The following is a 19,400-nucleotide window of genomic DNA, read 5'->3' as shown; positions in this document are numbered from 1 at the left end:
AGAGTGGAGGAGTAGCCTAGTGGTTAGTGCAGCTCCTTGTGACTCTGGGAATGTCACTTAACCTTCCATCGCCCCAGGTACAAATAAATGCCTGTATGTACTATGTAAACCGTCTTGAATGTAGTTCCAAAAACCACAGAAAGGCAGTATATCAAGTCCCATTCCCTTCCCCTTCCCTTATATTTAGCTCAATTTTGCCTGCGTTTCTGGAGCATACACACATTATATATTGTACAGCTGTAGAATATATACATCCTAAAAAGACAGCCAAAAATTTAACTCAGTCCCACCACAAGCTCCCTCCCTCCTCTCCACCCATTCCCAGATGCACACCTGCACTGCTTCAATGGGTGAGACTTCCCACAGTGCACCTATATTTAAGGGTACAGAAAAGTTCTGAAATAACAAAATTCCTCCAGGTTCCTCGTCTGACCATCCCAATCTCTTTTCCACCCTCACAGAGAGTTATGGGAGGCATCCTTACTTTCCAGAGGGGACATGTTCTTTTGTAAGTCCTCTCAGGAGTGTTGTGGAGTGAATACCATCATTGATGTGTTACAATGCAGATGAAATATAAGAGCTACCTGGTCATGCCCTACATTTTTACCTGCTAGAGAGTGGGAGGATCAGGGGACAAGGAGCAATTGCTTTGATATTCCACCTGGCAGGGCAGACATCAAAGTCTGCAGAACGAAGAAAGGATTTGTACATTATCACACTCCTCTACATTATCACAGAAAGCACATGCCAAGAAGAGACTGGAAAACAACATAAAATCCATCCAAAGACATTATTTAAATAATGACTCTCATGGCCGCATTGAGCCTGCCATGAGTGGGAAAGTGCGGGGTACAAATGTAACAAAAAAAAAAATTCCCTCTCCCTGGGGGCTGGGAATTCTGCCTGGACTGGGAAGCAGAAGGTCTGATGCAAAAAATGAACCAGGAAATGTCCCCATGACAGTGCATGTGCCACATGAACTGCGAGTCTGGAAACCATTTTGACATGATTAATCTGGAAGGATCTAGTACACAAATGAGGGGCCTCATATGTGACCTGCTGACAGCATCTGACTACTAAGCTCACTGTTATTAGCCACTTTTAAATAATAACACAACATCTTCCCTCCCCCCAACCAAAGAGCAAAATGTTATGTTACAAAACAATTAATATAAAATGCAGTTACCTTGGATTCCAAATAAATGTTTGCCAAAGACATTTTTGAGATCTTATACAGGCAAATGGAGAGCGATATTGCACACAGAACGAATAAGGTGTCATTAATAGCAACTCGGACTGAAACTATGATTTTTGTCTGTGAAGGATCCATTCGCACTAGGACCGCACACGTGAAATTCACCACCAGGAAGACCAAGCTGATAAAGAAGAAGACCAGATAAAGGGGTAATCTGAAACCAGAAAAGCAAACAAAGACACATTTAGAATTATCGGGTATTTTTAGAATTGTAATACTAAATAATTATCCACATAACAGATATGAAAAATATATGGCATTGAGAGCATGCATAGATTTCTGAAGGAGTTCCAATTTTGGCATGGAAAATGCAAGCCAGGAAATGTGAGGTGCTGAGGTGGCATAAAATTTTCTGAGCACAAACATCACGTGAGTGGTTGTGCAACTTTGAGTGTCTCATGCTCAGTCTCCTGGCACACAGTGTCATGAGGTGCAGAGCATTTTGACCTGGGAGCATCAAATTCTGCCACATAACAGTTTTTGTGAACAGAGTGGAGTTTTATGTGGTACACTATGAGATTAAATCACAGCACATTGGAAGGAAGTGGAGAGGCCAATGATGCATGATTTGCAGGGCCGGCTTTAGGGGTGGGAAAACAGGGCAACTGCCCTGGGCCCCCATGTTACAGAGGGCCCCAAACCTGCCTAAGTTGAAAGAGGGATGGCCTGCAAAAAAGCTTTCGGGCCCCATCAAGTCTAGCACCGGCCCTGATGAATAGAGAAGTTAACTCGGGGTGTTAGGAGAAATGGAGAAATTGACGGATAAATGTAGGGGAATCTTTGTTCAAAGGGGAAAGTGTGGCACCAACTGTCACTGTTTTAGACATAAGGCAAGGTTAAGGGTGGAGGTGGACTTTGTTCTAGTTGTCTGCAAGAACCACAGGCAACTAAACCTGGAATCTGAACTAGCTATAGGTATTGGGGGGAGGGAGTTACAGTGGAGGGGATTCTTCATATTTTTATAGCACTATTTTCATATTATGTATTCATGGTTTGGTTATGTGAATTTTTTTATTTTACTTCTCACAAAAATCAATACAAATTAAAAAAAAGAGAGAAAAAAATAACCAACTGTGAGATTTATTGAATCAGCCTCTAAATCAATACCAACCTTTCAGGGCAGCTTATTGTGCTATGTTTGATGTAACAATTCATTTACAGGGCTATTGGGCTCTGGAGGAACTATGGGCCCCAGGTCAGCCTCCATTCCCTGCCCCTCGCCCCTTTCCAGTGTAAACGTTGTCCTAAGAATTTAGCCCTCATCGGCATCAGTGGAGCTATGGGACTGCTATACAGTTTGGGCTCCTGGGAGGCCGCAAAACTCAAGATCAGAAGGAGCGGTGATAGGAGGTTTCTGTCTTCTAGAAACAGTGGGGACTAGAGACAGGCAATTTGTATGAAAGCACAAGAGCAGTGATTTTATCAGCCTGAAGAGGAGTGGTACCCTGCCCAGGCTGGAAGTTGGAGAGGATCGTGGAGCACTGAGGTAATGGAGGAGAGCTAGAAACTAATGGTAGTGGTGGGAAGAGAGAAACTGGTCGGGTGTGGGATTGGTACAGCTGGCAAAAACAGACATATTGATGGGGAGAAGTGGTGGGAATTTGGATGACAGAGAGATTGGGGGAGAATGGAGGGGTTTAAGAGAAAGAGATAAGATTGAGGAGCATGGAGGGTGAATGGGAGACAAAGGTATCCAGTCAGAGAGAGAGAGTGTGTATGGATGGAAGAGGGGCCATGGCTCAAAGGGTTCCTCATCACTTTTCTAGATTCTATGAAAAAGGTAATCCCAGAGGTATGCCGATCTTTGGAGCTCATATATCCTGTCTCCATCTGGTTTCACATAAACCCTATCCCCCCCCCCCCCCCCCCCCCCCCCCCCATTGTTATCTCATGTTCATATCCAGTTGTCTTCTAAGGCTGGAACTGGCAGAGACTCTAGAGTTGAGGGATCTAAGAACAAGGTAGGCTCCCTGTCCACAGGTATCATATGAATGGAGGAGTAGCCTAGCAGTTAAAACAGCAGGCTGAGAGCCAGGGGAAGCAGGGTTCAAATCCCAGTAACACTCCTTGTGACATTGGGCAAATCACAAAACCCTTCAAGTGAACGTAACTCGGTGATCTAGAACAACAGTGATTCCTGCTGGTACCTTGTGAGGTTTTGTTTTTGTATCTTCAGAGGACAAATGTGCATAGCCTATAAACTCACACATTCAGCCAGGAAATAGGATAATATAGATGCATTTAATATGATGCCAGCAGAATAATCCACTCACACTGTTTCTAGTTATAGACTGACAGTATTCAATGTAGTCTCTAACCTCCCAATCAAGGGTAGGGAGCAATGAAGGGTCTGGCATGCAGAAAATTGCGGTTATAGCTCCACAGTGCGCAGAGATGGAATATCAGAGCAAAAAAAAAATAACAACAAAGAAAAGAAAGAAAAAGCTCTAAAGAAGTTCTCCTAAAAAATACCAGTGCATAGTGCAGTTATACTCCTGCTCTGCGCAGACCAGGTGGGGCAGGACCTGACCAGGATGACCAACTGGATACAGAACTTGGTCAGGGTAACATATGCACATACACAGAAAAAGGAATGTTTCTCTCCCTCAGTACTAGCTGATAAGGGAGGGTAAAGGTCTCGGGATGTGGCAGGGGGATTCAGAGACAAAGCAGTGCAAACATGGGCATGTCAGGTAATGAGGCCAAAGGTAAGCCTCATCCACAACCTATGTGGGCCAAATTTCTACTGGCAAAAGGAGGTTTGTATCATTCTGCATCACTCACCTTGAGCCCAGATTTGGAAACATTAATAAATCTAAAAAAGAAAATGCTTCCCGTCATCTCCTCAACTCTTAACATTTATCTCACTTTCTAGGTCCATAATTTTTCTGCATTCCATTCCCTACTTTTGGATTGAAAGACTACCTGCCACTTAATATGTACCCTCCTGGCACCAGTTTGTTGTACATTACTGGAATGGAAAGAAGATGTGTATGCTGCAGCAGTGGCGTTCCTAGCCTGGATGGCACCCGGGGCGGATCGCACAAGCGCCCCCCCCCCCCCCCCCCCGCGAAATGACACCCCCCCGGGTGCACGCCGTTGGGGGGTGCCGCAGCGCGCGCCTGTGGGGTCCGACTTCGCTAACTTCGCTCGTTCGCTGCAGCTCCCTCTGCCCTCTGCAGCGAACGAGTGAAGTTAGCGAAGTCGGACCCCACAGGCGCGCGCCGCGGCACCCCCCAACGGTGTGCACCCGGGCCGGACCGCCCCCACCCCCCTTGGTATGCCACTGTGCTGCAGGAAGCAGAACGTTTTTATGTTGAGCCAGATAAGCAGGCAGACAAACAAATATCTTCACTGGCTCCCCTGGCAGAGCTCTTTTCTTTGGAGGTTGGTTGACCACCACCTCTCGTTCTCCTGTGTGTGTGCCAGTTGCTGTAAACACATGTGTTTTGTTCTTAAAGCGTGAGATGAGGTATATATAGTCACACACCAACTCTTACCTGTATTTAAGCAATTCTGGCGAATATTTGGACTTGGCTTTGAAAACCACCTACCACGATACAAAAAAAAAAAAAGATTGTCAAAATTTCGTTTCACACCAAGAGAACACATTTTGTGGTGTATCTGTGTAACAATGAATCATACTGGACTAAAGAAAACAATCAAGAACATGCAGAAATATACAAAATGTAGAAAGTCTTTGGGGCCGATATTCAGACTGCAGGAGGTAACCGAGCTGCCTCCTGTGGTCGGCGCTGAACCCGGACAGTTAATGCCGGGCCATTTCTGGTGACTGGCATTGAATACTCGGGCGTTTTTTGGCCGGTTTAAATTGAAACCGTCAAGCCAATATTCAGCACTAGCCAGTTAAGTTTAAATTGGCCAATGATATACCTGTTATTTTGGTGGCCTAATTTGGCCACCAAACTTAGCTGGCGATGTGCTGAATATTGGCAAACAGCGGATTATATGGCGCAACATAACTGGCTATCTGCTAAGTGTTAACTGGCAATATTCAGCAGGAGATAACTGGCTATCTCCTGCTGAATATCACCGGATAGCCGGTCAAGTGCCATTTAACCAGCCAGGAGCCGTTCCTGGTTGGCTAAATGGTTTTAAATATAGTAACATAGTAAGTGACAGCAGAGAAGAAACAAAATTAAAGTTTTTAACTGGCCTAGACTTGAACCCAATAGAGAAGATGTAAAACAAACAGTTCTGCAGTACAGCTATTCTTATGTTCTTAGAATTACCTCCATAGAGGACAATCCTATAACTGGGGACCTCCATTTAGCCGCCCTGTAGGCACACAGATATTAGGTGACATACTAACATGTACAGGTGTAAGAACAAACAAAGAAGCATAAATGCTAGTATTCTAAACAGTCATGCATGTAACACACATGTAAATGTTAGAGCCTATGCTATAGAATTAGCCCCATAGGGTGTTAGCTAAAAAGTTGAAAGCACCGGACTGTTTCCCAATTTATTAGTATTAACTGTGTCCAACTGGGACTATGCAGAGATCAAATATAGGAGCTGAAATGCTTTGGTGGTGTCATTAGATGGGTTCTAGCTCCCAGTCACCAATAATTCCCCTCTGGAAAATTACCACCTAGGTCAATTAACGCCTAACCAATTCCCACCCTTAATATTCATAATGCCAAACACACTTTTCCACACTTTTGTACAGTATAAACTCAAGGGAAAAAAGTGACCAATTTAAGTAGTGCACACACATATCCAATTATAAATACTGAATTACAAACAAAACAATAATCAACCTACAAATCAACTCTTATTGCAAGAAAATTAACATAACTAAAAAGCAAGATTATGAGCAATACCTCAAAGAAAATCATTCACAGATTTCTTGCCGAAATGAGGTGAACCAAATAACAATTTATTAAGAAAAGTTTGTTTAGAAACTCAGAGGCCCTTTTACAGAGTGGCAGTAAAACCCAATGCGAGCTTACCGCTCACTCTTCCAGGACTATCACTGGCCCAATGCGGCCGCTGGCGGTAGTCCCGCCCTGAGCATGCACCATTTCTGGGGGAAAAAGAAAACCCCCAGAAATGGCCTGCACAGCAGCAACCCGGCAGTAATCGGGCATCACTGTGCACTACGCAGTTACGATGCGAGAATTCTCATGCGTGGCCATTTGGGGGAGGAAATGGCCCTGGCGCGCGGGATAAATAGCCCCCACCCCTAGCGCAGGGCCCTTTTTCCCATTGCTTGGTAAAAGAATCCCTCAAACACTGAAGTACTGCACATATTTAAAAAAAAAAATTCTACAATAACTTCAAATAATAACCCCCCCCCCACACACACACACACACACACATTTTTCATTATTTATTTTGTAAACCAGTGTATATAGAAAAGCTTGATAGCGAATTAGACTAATCAGAAAAGAAAGCTGCATACGACCTTGCTCATTTTCATGTAGAAACATGTTACAAGCACCAACATTATTTTCTTGAAATGTCTGACTGCACCATTGCATGTTATTAAGAGGCCCTTCTAAAAGGCAGCAGTAGAGCTACCACTGCTTTGACACGTGCCAAATTGGGACTACCGCTGGATAACCGGCTATCTCCTGCTGAATATTAACGGATAGCCGGTCAAGTGCCATTTAACCAGCCAGAAGGCGTTCCTGGTTGGCTAAATGGTTTTAAATATAGTAACATAGTATGTGACGGCAGATAAAGGCCTGAATGGTCCATCAAGTCTGCCCAACAGTGACATTCATTCTCAATTCTAGATCAAATCAACAATGAACGTGATATTATACACTTGATCATGGTCTCTCTTTGTTGTTTCTTGGACACAGACTGTAGAAGTCTGCCTGGTTTGTCCTTATGTTCCAATATCGGGTGGTTTCTGACCTGGCCTGACTGGTCTAAATCCAACCCAGTTTCTCAGTCCCACCCCCACAAAAATGGTTGTGTGCCAATCCCTGTGATTAGCACAGAGCCATTTCTTTTTTGGGGGCAGAAAACAACCTTTTACCCACTGCGGTAGAGGGGGCCTCAGCGCACAGCAAATCCATGCACTGATCCCACTATAGGCCCCCTTTTACCGCAGCTTGGTAAAAGGGGCCCTAAATGAAATCTAGTTCTAGGATACAGTAAGCATTACATGCAGGACAACTGGTTTAGGCACTAATCCTTTATTCAGGGGACCACCAAAATTTCAAAGGGTGGGAAATTACCTGGGGTGGGGAGGATTGGGCAGGAGGAAATTGACACTTTTAGATGGGAAATGGTCGGAGGGAAATGACAATTGTCCCAAGGGGAATTAGAGACTGGGAACTGTCCAGGTGGTTACTCGCCGGATACCCATTAGATGGCAGCACCAGTAAATATATAAAAAGGGAATGAATCAGTGGTGTGCTGGAGCCAGGCTGTGAGAGAGCCAAGTTTTGAAGAATTTTAGGAGACCGTTGTTAAAGTAGCCCCCCCCCCCCCCCCAAGTGGCTACTTTAACAACGGGCTCCCAAAATTTGGCCTTGGGGCCCCCCCCCCCTCCTGAACTCTCTTTTACTTTGCTGGAGGGGATGCAGATCCCCGTCAGCCAAAGAAATAAAACTGCCGCCACTCCCCTATGCTTGTTTCCGGCTCTGAGCAGCATGTCCTGACTTCGTATATTCCTGTGGCTCCGTGAAGGGAGTAGAACAAACAGGACATAGAAGTCACACAGGAAAGTCCCTGAAGAGAGGACAATGACCCAAAAGTAAAGATGTGACTCCTGGAATCTCCTACTCTTCTGTTTCTCTGTGGTACATAAGTACATAAGTAATGCCATACTGGGAAAAGACCAAGGGTCCATCGAGCCCAGCATCCTGTCCACGACAGCAGCCAATCCAGGCCAAGGGCACCTGGCAAGCTTCCCAAACGTACAAACATTCTATACATGTTATTCCTGGGATTTTGGATTTTTCCAAGTCCGTTTAGTAGCGGTTTATGGACTTGTCCTTTAGGAAACCGTCCAACCCCTTTTTAAACTCTGCTAAGCTAACCGCCTTCACCACATTTTCCGGCAATGAATTCCAGAGTTTAATTACACGTTGGGTGAAGAAAAATTTTCTCCGATTTGTTTTAAATTTACTACACTGTAGTTTAATCGCATGCCCCCTAGTCCTAGTATTTTTGGAAAGCGTGAACAGACGCTTCACATCCACCTGTTCCACTCCACTCATTATTTATATACCTCTATCATGTCTCCCCTCAGCCGTCTCTTCTCCAAGCTGAATAGCCCTAGCCTCCTTAGTCTTTCTTCATAGGGAAGTCGTCCCATCCCCGCTATCATTTTAGTCGCCCTTCGCTGCACCTTTTCCAATTCTACTATATCTTTCTTGAGATGCGGCGACCAGAATTGAACACAATATTCAAGGTGCGGTCGCACCATGGAGCGATACAACAGCATTATAACATCCTCACACCTGTTTTCCATACCTTTCCTAATAATACCCAACATTCTATTCGCTTTCCTAGCCGCAGCAGCACACGGAGCAGAAGGTTTCAGCGTGTTATCGACGACCACACCCAGATCCCTGAGTCAAAGACAAGGAGAGTAACCACACATAGAATCAGAACTTGGAGGGATTGGAGAAAGTGCCAGAAATCTCAACCAGCCTTCAGAGGCTGTGAGTAATCCAAGAAATAGTAAGGCAAAATATCAGGAGTCTTATTGATAATTTCTATGCTCAGCTGTGTGAGACTTTCCTATGGAAACTGAGAAGTGGATGTGAATATTTAAGACTGTAAATAGTTTGTGATGACATACATGGCAGAAACTGCCTGAAAGATGTTGTGAACTATTTTAAGCTTCAAGTATAAAGCTTTAATGTTCTTTGGGACCCACACCACTGGTATGCTGCCCGATTATTGATTTAGGCAATGCCAAATCCACTGGGAGGCCCAACAGTGATTTTGTCCCCTTAGGGAAGATGCCCTGTATCAAAAGTGAATGTTTGGGATGCCTTGATAGCTGAGGAGATGGGTGAAAATGGGGCTACGCAACAAGTTTAAAAAGAGAAGAGGGATAAGACTTCCAAGGTGAGTGCAGAAGAAGGAATAACAATGTCATTTTTTTTCTGCCTGTTGTTTTTCTCTTTATGTCTGTGCAGAGCAACAGATGAACTGCTGTAATTTTTCTCAGTTCACCCAGTAAAACATTTATTTTTATACTTTTGGAGCAGAGATTGAACTTCTTTGGAGTGCCCCAGGAAGAAAGAGTGAGAAACACTGGAGGTGTAGTGAATTAGGGAACTAAAAATTTGATCTCACTGTCCATCAGGACCTCGAAAAGGAGGTAAGGAGAGCTCTAGGGATGGGCATTTGTTTGAAACAACATAAGAAATGTCAATGTCGTATCCCATGTCGTTTCATGTCAATGGCAAATGAAAACAATCAACCCTCCCCCACTCACACACAAAGTTTCATGGTTTTTTTCATGTGCTGTCACTTGTGCACACTAATCGCAAATTCATGGGAGAGAGAGCACAATTTCCAGACATTGCTCTTGTGACAACATAAATACAAGCACTTGGGGCACGTAATGAGAACTTTTAAGTAGTAAATTTAAATCAGAGAAAATATTTCTTCACTCAACGTAATTAAACTCAAATTCGTCACCAGAGAATGTGGTAAAAGCAGTTAGTTTGGCAAGGTTTAAAAAAGGTTTGGACAAGTTCCTACAAGAAAAATCCATAATCCATTATTAAGATGGACGGGAAAATCCACTGCTTTTTTCTGGGATAAGCAGCATAAAATCTGCTTTACTCTTTTGGGATCTTGCCAGGTACTTGTGACCTGGATTGACCATTGTTGGAAACAGGATACTGGGCTTGATGGGACCTTCAGTCTGTTCCAATATAGCAATACTTATGCTGTAATGAAAAAACAATGAAAATTTCCGGAAATGACATGAAGCAAACATTTTCTGGCTGCTCTCCCCTAGAAAGAGTTCTTCTCCCCCCCCCCCTCACAAACTGGGGGCTCATGCACTTGCAGCATAGAGTCCACTGAAAGTCCAAGAAAGCAAACAGGCAGACGATCAATGTGTAGCTGGGCTTTCCGTGGACTGTATAGGCAGCAAACCTGCAGATTGATAGTAAAAGGGCTCCAATTTTATTCACTACAAAAAAAGCTTAAAAATGCATTAATAAGCCTTTATAAAATTACTCCCACTATGTCATAATCAATTCTATATATGGGGTAAATTCTATATACGGTACCAAAAAGTCAGCGCTGAAAAAAAGCGTTATTCTATAACCGAACTTAAAGTTAGGTGCAGTTTATAAACTAGCGTTTACGCCCAGGAATCACGACTAACCTTAGGCGTGGCCATTTGCACCAACTGAAATGTAGTGCAAATGTATGAGCTTAACTTAAGCGCATATCTCCCTCACTGTACAACAACGTGCGTAAATCTTTAGAACGCCCCCATTCCGCTCATGACCCTCCCATTTCTGTGCACCCTTTTTGAACTTACATGTATAATTTAGGCATGCATATTTCAATTAAATCCAGTTAACAAGCTAATTATTGGTGCTAATTAGCAAATATTCAATTAAATTGGGCGCCCGCCCAAATTTGTGTGCACAATTTTTAACTACTTTTATAGAATTTAGGGGATAGCTTCCAGCAGTGGCATAAGCGAGGGTCCCCCAAGCAAAACCTTTCTGAGGGCCTTCCGTGACGGCAGAAGGGAGGAGGTTCCTCCTCCCTCCTCACCAGGCCCCCAGCCCCCCAACATTTGAAGGTATAGTGTAGCAACCATAATTTTTCAAAAGTTGCCACGCCACCTCCCTCAGTGACAGCAATTTCTGCCCTGCCTCCAGAGAAGTGCACAAGTGCCTCACCTCCCACAGTGGGGATCAAGTCTCATACGGCTGTTATTGTGAGAATTCAGCCTGGCAGCAGGAAGAAAGGTGCTTACGCACCTCTCTGCGCAATCACTGAGAGTGGCAGCGTGGCAAAGTTTGAGAAACTCTGCCTCCACCGCTGTAGTGCCGTGTTGCTGGGTTGCCTCCTTCACTGGACCCTCTGCAGGGTAGGTGCTGCCTGGGTAAAATTTATGCCACTGGCTTCCAGTGACATAAATAAGTTTCATAAGTGCCTCTTGATGAAAATCTGGTGAAAACACCATTTGAAAAACATATGCAGAGAAAAAAAAATTGAAAATTCCAAACTTCTTGATAATCTCTGGCAATGACTGAAGATAGATATTAAATAATACTGACAGAAGTGGAACCCTGTGGGACTCCCACTCAAATATTCAAGAGGTGGAAAATACACCATCTCTATAACCCTTTTGGCTATGACTGGATTAAAAAAAAAAAAAAAAAAAAGAGGAAAACCAGTGTAATGTTACCATAGTAATTTCCAGGTCTAATAAAATAGCCTATCAACACCTGGTATTCAACAGTATCAAATGCTATGCAAAGACCAACCTAATCACCTAAACCACTATCAGTTTCCTTCAGTGAGCATCCTCCATGACCAGTAAAAAGATAACTGAAACTGGACTGCTAGATATTCCAACTTTCGCTCTTTTGTTTTTAACCAAAAACTTTACATTCATTTTCAAGGAGAAAAATTTCTCTTTGAAATTTGAGTTGAGAAAAATATGTGCACCGATCTGCCCCTGCTATCTGTGCAGGTGCTTTTCCTCAGAAAACTTACGCACACACTTATGAAAATCCAAAATTATACACATGAGTCTCCTGACTGCCCCAACCACACCTCCAGGAATGCCTCAATGTATGGATAACGGAACTATGAACATAAATTTAGCCATTGACAGGATGGGCAATTTTCAAAGACTGCATATAGCACCCGTTACATGAGCAGTAATACATTTGAAAATGGCCCTAAATGTAATTCATCTAGAGTGACATTTTAGAAAGGCTGTCCACGTCATAACAGAAAAAGAACAAAAACGTTCCACAGAAAAGAGAAACAGCTAAAAGCAGAGATGGCCAGGGGTATAATGATGTCGCCGGAGCAACACCCTGGTTATTAAATTTTATTGTTGACCCAACACTGCCATGTTTCGGCAAGCGCCTGCAGCAGAGGTCCTAACATTAAAATAACATATAAATAAATTGTTGTAAAGAGCTTTATATAATGTAATTTTAATGCTATGACCCCTGACGCAAGCACTTGCTGAACCACGGCCATGTCGGGTCAACAATAAAATTAATAACCAGAGTGTGGCTCCAGTGACATCATTATCCCCCTGGCCATCTCTGCTTTTTGCTATTTGCGTCCAAAGTTAGAATGTCACAAATGGACGTCCATCTCACATGTATTTTAGCACATGATACAGCCTGTTCTTAAATACATGTGAGATGGATGTCCTTGTACTGGAAACGTCCAACATGAACATCTATTTTGTAAACTGAAATGTCCAAATTATGAATGGGGGAAATCAAGGGACATGGACCTCTGTGTGGCAGTACAGAAACGCCCATCCTATAAAAGATGTTAATGAAGAGCACAGGGGTTAGAACAGTGGGTTGACAATCAAGGGACCCAGATTCAAATCCAACTTCAGCTGTTCGTGAATTATTTTTTTAATTGTGATCCCTCCAGGAACAGAAAAACACAACTTCAACAGCCTTCAGGCTTGCAGGTGTCATATATTCAGGTACAGTAGCCTTCAAGCTTGTAGGTACAGTATGTATTTTTCTGTCCCTGGAGAGCTCACAAAAAAAGAGAGAGAGCTGACATGGGATTTGAACCTGAGACTCCTGCTTCCCAGTCTACTGTATTAACAGTTAGGCTACTCCTTAGGTCTATTTGCAGCTCTGTTAAGAATGTCCATAATATCTGTCATAGAGCCTTGAACCACTTGCTGGTTTCACATTAAAAGAAGAGGAAGAGGGACAGCAACCATTGAGGGGATTGAGGTGGTGTCGTGCCTTAATCATTCCAGTGCACAGCTACTCAATCAGAGCAGCTTTCTGTAACCTAGATGTGACAAGTACTAGGTCTAAATAACAACGTCCATCTTTTTAGACTTGATGTCCCTTCCCCAACTGTGATCAGAGTTGGACGTCCATGTTTTGGGTCTCCCAAAGCCCCGCCCAAAACACACCCAGACCATGCTCCCTTTGCCATATAGAAGTACTACAGTGTTAGAAGTCCATATTCCTTTGTAAAATTGGGATTTAGATGTCCATATCCTGGCTTTATAAAAATCAAAATCTGGACATCCATGCAATCCATTTTCAGATGTCCAAAACAAGAAGACGGCTTCTAAAATAACCATACTAACGATACAAGAAAAAGGTTGACAGTACCTGGGATAAAAGCCTACTATATTTTTCTGCTGCAGCAGTTAAACAGTTTACATAGAAAACACACTGCAGTTTCTCTGGCATGCTTAGGAAAGAGGTTGTGCCAGTTAATAGAATATGCCGGTTATGCGAGACTTCTTTCCTTCCTCCATGCTGTTCCTTCCTCTCTCCATGCCCCAGGCTCCCCTCTCCTGCTCTTCTGTCCTCTGTGCTCTGCTTTCGCCAGCACACATTCTCCCTTGCCTTCTGTTTTAACCTGTTTATGATATTGGCAACAGAATAAGATGTATTATAAGAATATATTTATAGGAATTGGCTTTATGTTGCACAGTTCACACTGATTGCATGTAAAACACTAGTGAGTATCCGATGATAGTGTGCGAGCTGGTGATGGGAACTGCGAATAAGGGACAACACCTTTGATACACACAGCTTCATTCACCATGAATAATTGAAACACAGTTGTGGAAGAGATATATTATACACTGAGAACACCTACATATTAATTATATAAAATAATTTATCCCAATAAATTTGGTTGTGCCGATTTGGTTTTTTTTCATATATATATATTTTTTTGTTTGTTTGTTTGTTTGTTTTAATTAACCTTCTAGCCAGCAGACTCAGCAATCTTCCTTGACCCATGCAAGATCGCTTCCTTATCCACATATCTCGTGAAACACACAATAATGTCGTGGGACCCATTATCCGAGGGTGCAAGCAATGCCCTATGAGCCCGTTCCAGTTCAATGGGAAGTGCAGTCTCCGCAAGCCCCAATAGTTGATGACATATGACCTGGATCACCTCCCGAACATTTTCCTGGTTGTTATTCTTCGGTATTCCTCTAAATCGTAAATTATTGCGATGGCCCCTGTTCTCAAGGTCATCCATTTTAAATTGCAAATTTTCAAATGGAGTCTCTAAGGCATTATATTTAGTTTGCAAATCAGAAACCACCTCTCCCTGTTCTTCAAACTGTACCTCTAGGTTCTCAAAATGAGCTCCCAGTTCTTGCATATCCTTATGCATAGTGTCAATGTGCATCGCAGGTTCCCCACGCATCTCCTTCAACTCCGCTCATAGATCTCTGAAGCAGCGCTGAACTTCTTGGGTGATGAACTTCTTGGGTGATACTCCGCAAGTTAGTAGGCTCCACATTCTCATCAGCCTCCAAGCCACTATGAGAAAGACCCGGTCGAGGCTGTTCAGGCCGCAAGGCCTGCGACATGACATTGCCAGATCAAGTCTGCCGAAATTGATGGAGAATCTCTTTAAAATATCCACAGAATTTGGCTTTTGGGCCATCCTGAATAGCCAGCGAGGCAGTCCTGTGTAAAATTGCACTTTAAAATCACAAATGGTTAGAGATGTAAACTTTGTTTTGGGAGGAAGAGTTGGAGCCCAAAATCAGGCACCCATCCAAGAAGCCGATGTCACTTCCTCCTCTGGCCTTGAAGTCTTAACTCCAAATCTTAGGCTTCATTGTGTGTCCCCATCTGAATATTCTGACTAGAGTAGATTGTAAGTCCTAAGAGAAAGGATTGTGAATTATACTGAGAATATTTAGAACCACTTATGTGGTTAGCCTGGCGCAAATGAATAAATTTACACTTGCTCTGAAGAATGTGTAATCATTCTCTGGATTTCATAAACGGTGCTCAAATTTGGGCATGCTGTTGAGATGTGCGCACAAATTAATTGATTAATGAGCTCCTAACCACTAATAATTGGTGCCAACAACCAATTAGTGATGTTAATCGGCACTCCTTAAAAATTGCGTGCGCATCTGGCTGTGCACTATTCTATAAGGGAGAAAAAAAACATATACAGGGTGGAGATGCACTGATCCCTACGCAAAACAATCACACCAAAGAAGAAGTAGGGGGGATTGGCTCTTCACAAACACTGAAGGAGACGTATAAATGGTTAGGAGTCTTTATTGAAAAACATCAAAATGACTTGACACAGCGGCTGACAAAGGCATTTGTTGCCGAAAACTGACCATGTCGGGTCTGAACAATAAAGTACAGCTGAGACGCTCTCAGTTTTGAAGGCTCCTTGTGCTTTTCTGGTTATTAACTTTTGCTTCTTCGCTTTTGGATTCCCTCTCCTCTGTAAACCAGGGCCGCCGAGAGAGGGAGCGGGGGGGGGGGGGGGCACTAAGGGGAAAAGCAGCCGCTTGGCAGGCAATGCGGCAGAGTGCAGAGCAGCACTGGAGGAAGACCTCTTCTGCTGGGGGGGGGACCCCCGCCAGCCAAACCAGAGGCCCTGGCCTGAAGTCCTGCTGTGTCTGCTCCTCCCCAGCCTCCAAGGGGGCCTGGCACTGGGGTCTCTCTTTCTCTCCTGCTCCTGATGGGACCTCGGTGATCGCATCCCGACAAGAGCAGGAGAGAGAGAAAACTCCGGCACCGGGCCTTCCTTGGAGGCTGGGGAGGAGCAGACACAGCAGGACTTCAGGCCAGGGCCTCTGGTTTGGCTGGCGGGGGTCCCCCCCCAGCAGAAGAGGTCTTCCTCCAGTGCTGCTCTTCACTCTGCCGCATTGCCTGCCGAGCGGCTGCTTTTCCCCTCAGGATGTGCATGCTTCGTTTTGAACCGAGAACGCGCGATGTGAGAGAAAAAGCAGCCGCAGGGGCAGGCTATGCGGCACAGTAAAGAGCAGTGCTGGAGGAAGACCTCTTCCGCTGGTGGGGCCTTGGGATCCCTGCCAGCCAAGGTATTTGCAGTTGTGGGGGAGGGGGGCTCTGCCCCAGGCCCAGCTCAGTCTCTTGGTGGCCCTGCTGTCAACTAACTCTACACCACCCCAACTACGTCCCTACGAACACCTATATACAGATTGCTTAAAAGCAAACACACAGGGTTTTAAATATAGCAAAATCATCCTTCACATGTAAAACGTTGTACCAGTATAATCAGCATTCAGGCTTGAAAGCGTAGCTGGGCTGAAAATTCACAGAAAGACATACAGGTAAATTATCTCTGTGTCGTTATGTGAAACCCGGTCCTACTGAATATTTACCACTAAGGGGGTAAATCTATAAGTGGGTGCTTGCATTTAGGTACCCTGATGCCGTTTGGTGAAATTCTATTCTAGAACAGTGCCCAGATTCTGTTCTACAATACTAGCGTAACCTGCTTATCGGTGTGCCTCACATTTACGTGGCCGCAGTTATACCAGCCACAGACCTGGCAAAACTGTGGTCATGTAATGCAGCAGGAATGCGTATAAGTGACAGTATTCTGTAAACTATGTCCCTAAGTGGAAGCCCCGCCCATGTGTACACCCCTTGCATTAACGCACAGTGTTCCAGAATAGCTCTTAAGCGCCCTGCTTGTATTTCTGTACATAAGTGGTGCTCAGTTATAGACTGCCTTCAAATGTCTCCCATGATAATAACAAGTGTCACATGTAAATGAACAATCTGGCTTTAACCAAATACAAAAACATACATGTGATCATTTATAATGCAAAACTCTACAACAAGCTTTTATACCCTGAGGCTGTTTTGAAAATTAATCTTTCTAGCACTGCTTTGTCACATCAGCTGACGAAATCCCCCTTCTCCTCCACTGCTAACTCCAGGCTTCGTTCCTTTTCTCTCACGGCACCTTATGCCTGGAATAGACTTCCTGGACCTATACGTCTAGCTCCATCTCTACCTGTTTTCAAATCTATGCTGAAAACCCACCTTTTCACTGCTGCTTTTTAGCTCCTAGCCACTACTCAATTGCCCTCCCCTTGTCCCTTCCTTCCTTCTCACCCATTACTTCCCTCACCCGTAACTGTCTTGTCTGTATTATTTAGATTGCAAGCTCTTTTGAGCAGGGACTGTCTCTTTGTGGCAGGTGTTCAGCGCTGCGTGCGTCTGGTAGCGCTATACAAATGCTAATAATAATAATAAATGCAAATAGCAGTGTGGAGAACATCCTAGGATAGTGATTTTCAACCTTTCATCTCGCAGCACATTTACAAGGTACAAAAACTGTCAAGACACACCATTGGAATCTCTAACCCATACCCACCTATCCCCGCAAGTAATCTCCTCCATTCCCACCCTACGTGTAACCTTCAGAAGCAGTTATTTCATTTATGCTACTGAAATACATTAGAGCACCAATATACCTGCTACTGGGAAACCGGAGCAGGACGGACTGTTACAGATTCCTACACAGACACCACATACCAACAGAATCCTTTGCCTCAGTTGCAGATGCAAATGACACTCGCCTGATACAAAATAGGGAACCGTAAAAAAACATGCAGACAGAAACTGAAAGCAGAAATACTGGACTCTGCATGTCATGGAACCAGAGAAATAGAAATAAATGCATGTTGGACCAGTCTGAGCTACTTATAAAAACTGGATGTTGTTTGCAGTAAGGAAACTATTTTATTTACTGCTATCTCTAAAATCCACTCGGCTGACCTGTAGAACTGGAAGGTCGGTATATCTGCATATTTGCATTTGAAGCCAATAAAACAAAATTGTGTAGATGGGAAAGCAAATTCTAATTGTAAGATATTGAAGGGCTTAAATTTACCATCTTCCAGCAATTGACCATGAACCCACAAATTCTTAACTTGCTCATCTTTGATTCTTTAATGTTGAGAGAAAGAATGGCCAGGTTGACGAGTTTGCACTTGTTTCTGGATAAAATCGTCTGCATAGCATAGCAGCTCAATTTTGCTGCTGTCCACATAACTTTATTCTCATCTCTTCCGCAAACCACATCTTTAAAGCAGGCATCAAAATATGATCAAATTTTCTCAAATATCAACTATTGCAGAATACTGCAGTGAAGTTGATATTTCATCAAAGAAATTTTGATCATGCAGGCTCCACTGTTGAGAAACTACTACTACTAATAATTTTTATAGCACTACTAGACATACACAGTGTTGTACACATTATATGCAGGTACTTTTTCTGTCCCTAGAGGGCTCACAATCTAAGGGGTCCTTTTACAAAGGCAACCTGGGAAATGGCTTGCAGTAGTGTAGGCGTGGGTTTTGGGTGCTCGCCGATCCATTTTTTAGCTCACCCATTAAAAAAGGCCTTTTTTTTTTTTTTTACAAAAATGGACGTGCGGCAAAATCAAAATTGCAACGTGTCCATTTTGGGTCTGAGACCTTACTGCCAGCCATTGACCTAGCGGTAATGAATCCAGGCGGTAATGACCTACGCGCATCAAATGCGTATCAGATGCGCGTAGCTGACACATGCCAAAATTGAAATTACTGCAAGGGCCACATGGTAACCGGTTGGTAACTCCAATTTGGCTTGTGTTTGGCATGCATAGGCGCCTACACGGCTTAGTAAAGGGCCCCTTAGTTTGACACCTTTGGCAATGGAGGGTTAAGTGACTTGCCCAGAGTCACAACGAGCTGCAGTGGGAATTGAACCCAGTTTCCCAGGATCAAAGTCCACTGCACTAACAACTAGGCTACTCCTCCACCCCCAGTCCATCTTAATAATGGCTTATGGACTTTTCTTTTAGGAAGTTAGCCAAACCTTTTTTAAACCCCGCTAAGCTAACTGGTCCACTTCATTACACTTCCACGGATTTAATTTTGTTTAACTAGCTCGTCATGGAAAGAGCCCTCACTGCTGCTCTTTACTGCAGTGACAGCTGCGCCAACTACTCTTGGCAATTTGAAAGTATTGCCAAGAGGAGGAGGAGGCGGAACTGCTGTCATTACAGCACTTTAAAATTGCCCCACAAGAAGAATTTTCAACCCTGTCCTGGAGTATCCCTTAGATATTTACAGTAACATATGCATAATGTGGATTTGCATGCAGTGCCTCTACTGCAGGGCTGGCCCTACCAGTAAGCA

General features: G+C 43.8%; 1 protein-coding gene across 2 annotated transcripts in view; it reads right to left on the bottom strand.

Annotated features, from left to right (window-relative positions):
* GPR137B (G protein-coupled receptor 137B) overlaps window positions 1–19,400 on the bottom strand; it is a 75,182-nt gene that overhangs the window by 36,030 nt on the left and 19,752 nt on the right. For both annotated transcript variants that reach the window (XM_030198075.1, XM_030198074.1), the window contains exons 4-5: window positions 4,756–4,805; window positions 1,187–1,409 (exon numbers count right to left, since the gene is read on the bottom strand). In XM_030198075.1, the coding sequence (XP_030053935.1) occupies window positions 1,187–1,409; window positions 4,756–4,805 (273 nt within the window). The remainder of the gene's footprint in view (window positions 1–1,186; window positions 1,410–4,755; window positions 4,806–19,400) is intronic.

This window comes from Microcaecilia unicolor, chromosome 3 (genome assembly GCF_901765095.1).
Source record: "Microcaecilia unicolor chromosome 3, aMicUni1.1, whole genome shotgun sequence".
Classification (NCBI taxonomy): Eukaryota; Metazoa; Chordata; class Amphibia; order Gymnophiona; family Siphonopidae; genus Microcaecilia; species Microcaecilia unicolor.
Note: the sequence above shows the minus strand (reverse complement) of the source record. Positions and strands in the feature narration are given on the sequence as shown.